Source organism: Oreochromis niloticus, linkage group LG13, assembly GCF_001858045.2.
Source record: "Oreochromis niloticus isolate F11D_XX linkage group LG13, O_niloticus_UMD_NMBU, whole genome shotgun sequence".
Taxonomy (NCBI): Eukaryota; Metazoa; Chordata; class Actinopteri; order Cichliformes; family Cichlidae; genus Oreochromis; species Oreochromis niloticus.
This window is the reverse complement of record NC_031978.2, coordinates 31,202,453-31,213,307: the sequence shown is the minus strand read 5'-3', so window position 1 is coordinate 31,213,307 and position 10,855 is coordinate 31,202,453. Positions and strand designations below refer to the sequence as shown.

General features: G+C 41.4%; 1 protein-coding gene across 2 annotated transcripts; it reads left to right on the top strand.

The window, feature by feature from the left end:
* Window positions 1–1,067: 1,067 nt before the first annotated feature.
* LOC100690603 (ras-related protein ORAB-1) lies at window positions 1,068–10,538 on the top strand. Of its 2 annotated transcripts, XM_019366357.2 has the most exons (7): window positions 1,068–1,484; window positions 6,825–6,897; window positions 7,894–7,989; window positions 8,531–8,626; window positions 9,024–9,155; window positions 9,656–9,904; window positions 10,050–10,538. In XM_019366357.2, exons 1-6 carry the CDS (start codon window positions 1,471–1,473, stop codon window positions 9,854–9,856), a joined length of 612 nt encoding a protein of 203 aa, XP_019221902.1. In that variant the 5' UTR covers window positions 1,068–1,470; the 3' UTR covers window positions 9,857–9,904; window positions 10,050–10,538. The 2 variants fall into 2 exon arrangements, with proteins under 2 accessions (XP_019221902.1, XP_013120473.2); XM_013265019.3 differs by having other exon boundaries at window positions 9,656–10,536.
* The last annotated feature ends 317 nt before the right edge of the window (window positions 10,539–10,855 follow it).

Sequence of the window (10,855 nt, the reverse complement as noted above, 5' to 3'; positions counted from 1 at the left end):
GATCATAATCTTTCAATTCAACAACCAGTTTTTACTCCAGCAGTGTGCTGGTTAGAGTTCAGCTGTGCGTTTAACAAATCTTATCATAACATATCAACAGGTTGATATGGCGTTAAATAGAAAATGCGGTTACAATAAATATTTACATCATCTGCGCCACTTTGTTCATTATGACGAGTGTGCGCCGCAATGAACTATGGGACTGCGTTTTCTCCTCCCCTTTCATCAAGGATAGCTCACTGTATCCTATGGTAAAAGAAGAAATAAAGGAAGCGCTGAACCTCATTTCCTTAATATTTAGAGAACTGAAACAGCTGACGTGGATACTTTCGGTAGCGATTGGTCTTAACGATCAAGCAAAACACACAGTGTTTACTTATTGCTCGTGGAAAAACGTTTGTAACTTAAACAAGTGACTCTTCGTAGCCTAACTACATGTGCTGACATGATCACCAGTCTTTTTAATCACATGTATTTCCTCAGCGCGAAGTGATGACACAGCCATGACTCGTGACACACTCATGAACTCAGGAGGACAGAAGTTTCTGGAATAAAGGAAGTCTTCTTTCTGTGGTTGTTTATTAACTTCTAATATAGAACTCGTATTTTATTTACAATAATAGCACTGTTGCGTTTGTCTGCAAGAAACAATAAAATAAATGTGCTGTCTGGGACGTAACAGCAGAAAGAAACATACAGTCGAATTTATTGTCAAGTTAAATACAATAAATCGGTATGTGACCGGAAGAGCGAATCATATCGTTATAAATAAACTTATATAGATCGTTTTATTCTTTGCTTTCATTGTACTTAACAGAATAATCAGATAATACCGTCAACACAATGCCAAACCAAACCAAGGCATGTAGCACTGCGCGTTGGTGCAGAGTGCGAAGCTGCTGGAATGCAGCATACATGACCGGTCACTGTCTATTGACTCCATAAAATATTATAAGTTCTTCGTAAATAAACAAATACTTCAACATCCAGGTTTATGGTTTATACTGAAGTATTTTCCCGGAAGTTGTGTATCACTTGTAGTTTGACACGGTGCACAGGTTGACTCCTCTTTGCCACGTTTCACTAAATGATGTAATCCCTCCTACGGAGCTTGACAGTTCGCTGTTGCGGTAACGACACATACTCAGCTGGAGGGAGAGAAAAGGCCGGTTAGCCAGACGTCTGCCCATATCACCTGTTTGTTCACCTTGGCGTTACCGCTGTAAAACGAAATATAGGTCGTGAAAGCGGGTTTCGTAATTTGTGTTACCCCTGACTCGGCTGACACAGTTGGCTAATGTTAGCTGTTTCCTGGTGGAAGTTGCAGCCATTTTGGATTTTTACTGAGAAACAGCTAACCGGTTTTGGTTTGGGAACCAGAGTAAGCTAGTCGTAACGAACGCTGTTTATCTGTAGACAGAAATAAAGGGGACATTTACTTGAAGAGATACACTATTCAACGAGTCAACAATGAATCCAGAATAGTAAGTATCATACTTACACGTAAACATAAAGTTGTGTTACATTTTGGTCAGCTAGCTAAGACTAGCGCTGCGCTAACAAGTAAGTTGGCGTTGGCAAATAACTTGATGTTGAGTTGTAACCTAGCAGTTGAGCTAGGTTAGCTAGGAACATCAGCTGACCCTAGCCGAAATGTCCATGTGTGTCCAGGCCGATACTGTACTCTTAACAGTCTATGTTCACATGAAGCAGTGGTCTTATAGATATTCACAGTGCTAGCCAGCTGTTAGGCCAGCACCCGCAGAGACTCTGGTGTTGGTTCCCGGTGTTTCAGATGCAGGAAGGAAAAAGTAACAACTTTGTTATGCTTAACAGCTTCTTTAATCTGGTTAAAATTATATTATCGAGCCATCACCCGTATTTTTGCTAAATTTATCAACTTGTCATTACGTTTCCCTAAATAATTTACCTTAGCATACATGACCTGTTGCTGATCTGGTTATTGTATACAGCAGGTGCTGTGGCAGAATGCATCCACTGTTTACGTGCAAATTGTTGGTTTTCGTCTTTGATGTCTACGAGTCAGTTTTCAGTCTTATAGCCTAATTGTGCTTTAACGCTCCTTTCACAGTCCCAGTCATGTGTTGGTCACATGATACAGGAGAGACTTCCACACTGCAATTTTGAGTATTAGTTCCTTAAGCTTTGGATCAGTCTTATGTTTTTCATTTGTAAATGTTCACATGGGCTGATTGTAGAGATTTTCCTCTTTCTAATAAGCTGTTACACAGAGCTTCTATTAAATATTTTAAAAGTATAGTTTTCAAAGTGACAGTTAAGTAATAACTATGTACACCTCAGTTGATTCCTTAATCTTGTAATTCACTTTCTTGTTATAGGCTAGATATTTGGGTCAAGCTCATTGGTTTAAAAATGATAAGAATTTATCTTCACCCCAGGTTACAAGAAAACTTGAAATTCTTTGCATGAATACAGACTTTCTGGTTAAAATGTCAAGCAACTACTTTAGGAAGGTCTAAATTACACAGTTTGACTCTTTTAAGCAAGGAGACTGATTGTAATGGGAGTTAATAGTTTGAACCCAAAAGTTTTTCATATTCTTTTTTCTGGTCAGTTTGCTGCCAGAGTTGTGTTGAGCAGGGCAGTTAGCCTTTCACAGGAACCACCATTGTTCATAGTCACAGGCTTAACGAAGAGGGAATGATTGGAATTTATTACAATGAGAAAGTAAAGAACTGAGAAAGTCTTCAAAAGCAGGATAAAACTGACTGAGAGAATAAAGTTGTGCATTTATGCTTTGCTGTTGCTGTTCATGAAATATCAAAAAGTTTGCTAATTGTTTGACAGACTGACTGTGGTTATTATTGATTTTATTCACTGGTAAATTATTAATTGTTAATAACTTTGCTAAATTTTATGTTCCAATGCAAGTGTCTCATCAACAATCCACAGATTGAAAATAATAATTGAAAATTATTAGAAATTTTATTTCAGAAATGAGCTAATTTAGCCGTTAAGAGCATTTCTCAACACTGATCTATATAACGTCAGCTCTTCAGCTACACCCTGGGTAACTGCTTTACGTTCGGTTGTTACAAGCAATCTGAAAAGTAGTAAAAGAATACATTAATAACTTTAATCATGCTAACAAACTGTTTGTTTGGGACTTTAGGGAAATGTGATGATACTTGGAGATTACAGCTTTAGCTGGTAAACCTGTACCCCTGTAAGTGGGCAAGATGGCACAGACCTAATGTTTTGTTGTGTTTTGTTTTTTTAAAGTACATTTATTGGTTTGACAAAATTAATGCCTGACTTGATATTATAAATGTTGCAGCACACCCATACCCAACGTCTTCTTTTAGTTTCTTAGTATATAGATACATAAGACATAGGCCCTTTTTGAATATCTTTTTCTAGTGGCTTCCTGCCCTCTCCTCTAATCACTCTTGACAGATGGCCGCCCCTCCCTCATCCTGATTCTGCTGGAGGTTTCTTCCTGTTAAAAGGAAGATTTTTCTCCCCGCTGTCGTCAAGTGCTTACTCATAGGGGGTTGTCTGATTGTGATGGTTTTTTCTGTGTTATTGAGAGTCTTTAGCTTACAGTATAAAACACCCTGGGGGACTGTTTTTGTGATTTGGTGCTGTATAAGAAGGGTACTGGAGAGTCTCTGTTAAAATGGGTGAAACAAAAAAAACCTGAAGCCTGAAGTTTAAAGTTTGATTTCAAACCTGCCTTTGTTGCATTTTTTAAGGTGATTCATTTGGTTGATAAGGGTTGAATTCTCTACCCATAGTATGTAGTTTGTCCTGTGCCTCAGCTGGCCTGTTGGCGAATGAAAATGGAGTCTGTTACCCACTCTCTACAGTTAACTTCACACAGGGTGGTTCGATGACTGGCTGTGCCAAGATACTAAGCCCAAGTTGCTTTTCAATGCATCTGTCAAAGTGTGAATGTGTGTGAAAGCATTTGCATATAAAAAAGTGCTTGTGTGAATGAGGAATGTTGTATAGAGCGATCTGAGAGCCCAGGTAAAGTAGAAAGAGCTATCTAAGAACCAGTCCATTTATCGATCCTGAGAGTTGGCTTCATGTGTTAAGTCACACAGTTACATGTACTTCTTCCACTAGTACCTACTTGACGCTACACTACTCGGTTTCAGTCATTTACCATTACAAATGAACACCATCTCAGTGTGTGTGGGGTTGTTAAAGCAACGCAGCCCCATGACGTAATTTGTATGTGGCAATAACACAACACAGTTGAGGATGTTGAGGCGATGATTTACCTGATGCTCGGTGTATGGCTTTTTGTGCAGCCATGTCTCTCATTGCTGGGTTTCAAAAATGGTGGTGTAAACATGCATGATAGACCCAGTGGCGTTTTGACTATCTTTATTAACCCACGGTTATGGTTCCTAAACACACGCAGCTGCAGCTCTACCACTGCGAGCTCAACATAACAACAACGTTAACTCCAAACTCTTAAGCCGGCAAGGCGTGATTGCAGATGCCATGCAGGTGCGTCCATCACACCTGCAGCAGCATCACAAACCACGCCTCGCCACACACCCCCATCGCCTGACTGAGGCCGGGGATCTACCCAGAGACAGGGAGATGTCCGTTCTGGTGGCCACCCACGCATCCAGTGGCGCTGGTGCTGAGGTAGGTCCGGGGGTCGCCCACGTATCCAACGGCAGCCCCGGAGCTGGACCGGGGGCCACCCATGTGGCAAGCAGCGGTGCAGCAGGCGTGGCAGTGAGCCGGGGCTCACGGGCAGCTGGGCAGGCATCAAGCACACCGCACCACACCAGCATGCTTGACACCGGTCTACTCAGCCTGCCGACCTCGGGCTTAGGTTGCGCAGACTCCCCTGGCACGGGCACCTCAGTCTCCTCCCACGGCGCCTCCGCCACTGCCTCTCCCGGTTGGAGCAGCTCCCCGCGCGGCATTTCCGTCACTCCCAGCTCCTCCCATGGCGCTTCTGGTGCTCTGCACTCCGGCTCGGGCTGAGTTGGTTGGCCCCACGGTTGCTCCTCAGCCTTCTTCCGGGGCGCAGGAATGGGCACTGGCTAGGGCTGTTCGATATAACGATATATATCAGATGACGATATAAAAACGTCTATCGTTTCATTTTACGCTATCGTTTGTTTCGTGGTGTCGCAAAATAAACTGTTTACGGCAATATTTTTTCATTATTTTGATGGTCGCTGTAGTGGCTATATTAATTTCCTAAAGTTCTCTCTTTCTCTTATATTTAATATAACCACACTACGGACGGACAAGCGCTTGTTTTTATGCGTTGTCGTTAGCAACAACGACGGTAAAACCACCTCGTGTCCGCTTGTTTATTTTCCACATAAACCTTTCACAATAAAGCTCAAGATCCTGTTGAGACTTTTCAAAATAAACTGAATCACGTGAAAGATGCAGAGTATTTACGGATGAGGAGCAAAAAAGAGCCGTCAGGTGCTAAAAAATAAACCTTAGACTCAAACGTTAGAACAGGCTTTTCCCCGCAGCACGCTGTGTAATAAATACTCACAAAGAAAACGGCGGCTGTTACAACCTATGTCTAAAAATGTATCGTTTCATGCATCAGTTAAAACACTCGACTCCAGGTACGCGACGCCCAGCTGGAAACACTTCACGCAAGTCGAGCTGCCCGAGATTCACAGAATTTACAGAAAATGTTACATTTTTGTGATTTATATCGTTATCGGACGATAGATGTCTTAATATCGGGATATGAGATTTTGGTCATATCGCACAGCCCTAGCACTGGCCACTGCTGAGCCCCAACGGCTCCCACGCAAGGGGTGGGAACGGGCGCTGCTGCAGGCTGCGTGCTGGCTGCGTGCTGGCTGGTCGCACCCTTGGGGCTGGCACAGGCGCCAGATCCGACCGGATCTCCTCCACTCCCGCGCCGTCAGAGCACACTGGTAGGGTTTGTGGTGGTGCCAGCCAGGACCGGAGCTGGGCAGCCAGGCCCCCATCTTCTGCAAGCAGCTCACTGCAAGTTGAGCTCAATCTGGTTCTTCCTGCGGGTCGCCTGCTCCCGTTTGGTGGCCGCCAGTTCGGCCACGATTCAGGCCAGCTCCTCGCCTTGCCGGCCCAGTTGTGGGTCTGCTGTGCCCCCCATCCTGGGTTTCAGCACCACTGTAAACATGCATGATAGACCCAGTGGCATTTTGATCATCTTTATTAACCCACGGTTACGGTTGCTAAACACACGCAGCTGCAGCGCTCCCGTTGCAGGCTCAAAATAACAACAACGTTGACTCAAAACTCCAAACTTTTAAGCCGGCTGAGGCGTGATTGCAGATGCCACCCAGGTGCTTCCATTGCACCTGCAGCAGCATCGCAAACCACGTCCCGCCACAGGTGGTTTCATTGAATGACACCAGTGATCGGCCAGTCGGTGGCACACAGTCTGTCGGCATCACATTTTCAAGTTGACTTGGTTCACTTTGAACCCCAGTTGAGTAGAAACTAAAACTAAAACCTAGCACCTAAAGGAAAACCCTAAAACCGAGTTAAGTCGAGCTGAGTTGGTACTAATGGAGAAGAGGCGTTAGCACGCTTACTTCTGTAAATGTGGGTGAGTTCAGCAGGGATGCTTGTCATGTATGTTTGTTTGTTTGTTTCCCTTTGCTCATAAAATGTAACCTTTCATCTAAGAAGATGTTTAGATGGAACTGAAACTGACACTGAAGTATTGGTCAGAGCAACCTTATGAATAAGAAGCATGATATCCTGAATGGTTCTTGTGTGTTTCCTTACTATGGCAGCATGAATAATATCTTCAAACTAGAGGTTTTATTTGTGCCCTTCCCTTGCAGTGACTATTTATTCAAGCTACTCCTGATTGGTGACTCTGGTGTTGGAAAGTCCTGCCTTCTTCTTCGATTTGCAGTAAGTTTTGCCCCAATAGCAAATAAAGGGTGTTTCTTTAAGTCCATGTGATTTAAACTGTCTCAGTGTCACAGTGGTTTCATGCAGTCCTTTGTCCAAGTGAAAACATTTTTCAATCTTAAATCATTCTGCACAATAGTAGTTTTATTAACTTATTGCAGTTTCTTAAAAGTATTTATTTAAAAATGAAAACAACTGTCTTGTTTGTAACATTCATTGTAACATGCTGCAGTTTTAGGGTAGAGCAATCATTACTCAAAGTTACGATTTTGGCTTCCAGCGTTTCTAAAAATAAAAAAGTGAATGAAAAAGTGAATGTGATGAATTCATATTGATTATAACTCTGGTTTTAGTTGATAAATTTAGCAACCTTTTCTTATGGGGAGAAATTTACCTCAGAAGTGTTACAAACACACACTAAATGAGCCACAAACATAAACTAAGATTACACATGTGTACACTGACTTGTGTGTAACTTTTGAGGACTCACAAGTGAGTGTTCCAATTCGTACACAAACACAAAGTGTTTTGACCACATATAAAACTTTTTTACAAATGTGTACTTTCAACCTGTTTATGCACAATTTAGTAACTTCAGCTTCACGACTCAGAAATTCCTCCATGCATGCAAATGTCAAAGACTACAAGTAACATTTCTCTCACTACAAAACCTTCAGCCTGTGTGCACCATTCCCCTGATACACACAGATCACATCACATGCCTGTGTAAGGTTTTGAAAATGTAAGCTGTGTTTATGTCTCAGTCTAAAACTGGGACACCTGAGCTTCCTCTGTCCTACTACGAAAGTCTTGTTTGTTCATTGTGATCCTAATATTGCCTCAAGTAACAAGTTATGATTTTTGCCATAATTGAGCAGCCCCGCCTTGGCTACTATTTCCTAGAGTTAGTAGCCACGGATGGGTGTGTATATATGTGTGAAGCACAAAGTGACCAAGATGTATGAATTATCTAATTAACTTTGTCTCTTTTGGCAGGATGACACATACACAGAAAGTTACATAAGCACTATTGGTGTGGATTTCAAAATACGAACTATAGAATTAGATGGAAAGACCATTAAACTTCAGATTGTAAGTACTCTCCTGCTACACAAAGGTGTCTTATGTTCATGTCCTTCAGTCACCATCTTTCAGTTCATTTTCATGTCTGTGTTTGGAAATTTGTGCAACAAGAAACATTAAGAGATTAGTCTGCCCATAACTGTGTGTTAATTTCCTATTATTTTCTTATCGTATGAAAGACGGTGCATTCTTTAGTCCAACTTACCCGGTACGTCTTGTTTCCAAGCTGCTGCCCAGTACTTTTTTAGATTACTGACAACAGTGGAAAAATCTATATTAGGAACAAACACACTATTTTTAATTTCATTTTGTGCATGCATACTCACAAGAAGGAAAAACAAGAACATGGCAACTTTAATTACAAACCACATGAAGAGTGGATGACCTAACAACTCAGGAAGCTTGTATTCTTGTATTTTTGTTGCTATTAGAAATTCTTGTCCAGTGAGTGCTTCAGTGTAGAGATAATTGTATTGTTATTTTGTGTGTTCTCTGTGTCTGTGTTCATGCAAAGTCAGTTATCAACCGGATACTCTTTATCCTTTCACAGTGGGATACAGCGGGACAGGAAAGGTTTCGTACAATCACGTCCAGCTACTACAGAGGTGCTCATGGTATCATCGTAGTGTATGATGTTACAGATCAGGTCAGTCAAACGACAGATAATTCACACATGCAATACAATTGCATGTTTTTCAACAGCACATGATAATTTGCCTAGAATAAACTATTACGTTTAATCATCCTACTGTCTAAATGACAAAACACAATCTGACTGGTTTGTTTCTGGGTTCCTGAGGTCCAAAGAAATAAGCCAACCACTGTGTTTCCATTTCATGAGCTGAATGTCATTAAAGATGGGGTTAATCAGAGTATATAGTGTAGCCACGCTGTCCTCAGAGAAATGAGAAAGCATTCCTCTTTGATACACATTTGATGACTGGCTAAGTTGAAATCATGTTGCCTGTGAATAGATCCCTATCTTCTGTCTAATGTTCAAAGTTCAAACCTCACTGCTCAGGTTTATCTGTTTCTTGTCCCAGGAGTCATTCAATAATGTCAAACAATGGCTCCAGGAGATTGACCGCTACGCCAGTGAAAATGTCAACAAGCTACTGGTTGGGAACAAGTGTGACCTGACGACAAAGAAAGTGGTGGACTACACAACAGCAAAGGTAAAGTTTCCTCACGTAGCTTGCCAATACCGTCTTGAGGTTAGTGTAACATACAGGTCATTCATTGAATGACTACTTATTTAAGATTACCATTAAGGTAAGGCTCTAATGAGAAATGCACTTCAGAGAGCCCTTGGTCGGAACTGTCTCTGTGAACCTTAGCGAAGTAGTTTGGGTGCTTTTAGCTGCATAAACAAAATCCCAAATGAATAAGTGACTTATAAGGGTTTCCCTGAAACGTGGTTAAACCCCTGGGGTCATAGTTTACATTAATGGTGCACAGAGATAACAGGCAAACCACCTTACCTTCAGACCCATAATCAGTCATTGCATAAAGTGTGCTTGACACCTGACAGGCAGAGCAGGTGTGTGTATGTGTATGTGTGTGTGTGTGTGTGTGTGTGTGTGTCAGTCATATACATATATGTATAAATGACACACACACTACTTTCTTAGGTAAGTGACTCTAACTCTGTCATCTGTCTTTTTGGTGTATCCAGGAATTTGCAGACTCTTTGGGAATCCCCTTTTTGGAAACCAGTGCAAAGAACGCCACAAATGTGGAGCAGGCCTTCATGACCATGGCTGCTGAAATCAAGAAGAGGATGGGCCCTGGGGCCACAGCCGGAGGAGGGGAAAAGCCCAATGTCAAGCTGACTCCAGGCACTACTGTCAAGACTTCATCAGGTGGATGCTGCTGAGAAAGGAACCACTTTGTTTAACCCCCTCCCCAAGAGAAAAAAAAATTGGTATGTGAGAACAAGATGAAGTTGCCTGTATTTGTACTGTATATAATGTAGCCACACTACCAGAAAACAAAAAGTGCATAATTGTTGTCATACTGTCTAGTTATTGACAACAAATTCTAAAGATCCCCATCATTCCCCCTTTCAGAGCTGTGAGACTACTCTCTCTTATTTGGTCACCTGAATACAAGTTCATGACAGCAGTGTGGGTGGACGTGTCTTTTTCTCTGCATTCCTACAGCAAAGTTGATACATGATTAAGGTTTCTGTTTGTACTGACCTTTTCTGTTTCTCTTCCTTCAGTGATAATTTTTCAGTCTTTTACACAATTTGTCTGTTGCGATACAAAGGTGTTTGTTTTGTTTTTTGTTTTTTTTCCAGGTTTTCTCACAAACCTCTGCACAACAGTGTCTCAACTGTTAAGCATCTTTAGTGTAGTGTAACAGTATATGTACATAAACATTATGTATATATCTGTAAAATCAGATTTGGTTCTGTTTTGTTCCAACCATTATTGAAACAGTTTTCACTTTCTCTGCATTAAATTTGTGGCTGAAGACAACTGTAACTTGGTTGCTCAAAATGTAACACTTAAATTGAAAATAAATATTGTATTACTGGACTGTATGAAATGGGAGGATGTGTCTGGGAGTTTTAGTAAGATGTAAAAAAAAAAAAAAAAAAAAAAGTGTATTTATTTAAGTTTTATGGCATATCCGCTGTCAGATAACACAGGGTCTGCAAATTTCTGCGTCTAACCACAATACTGAACACTGAGTTGCATATATAAAATACAATGTTCGTTTCATAATAAAGGCGACTGGATTCAGTTTGAAACAAACTCTGGATAAGAAGAAGTCACAACACGATGGTCATTGTGTGTGTCGCTGGATGCACATAAATTGTAAGGAATTCCACTTGCTGTCCTGAAATAACCTGTAGCCTGAACCCCTG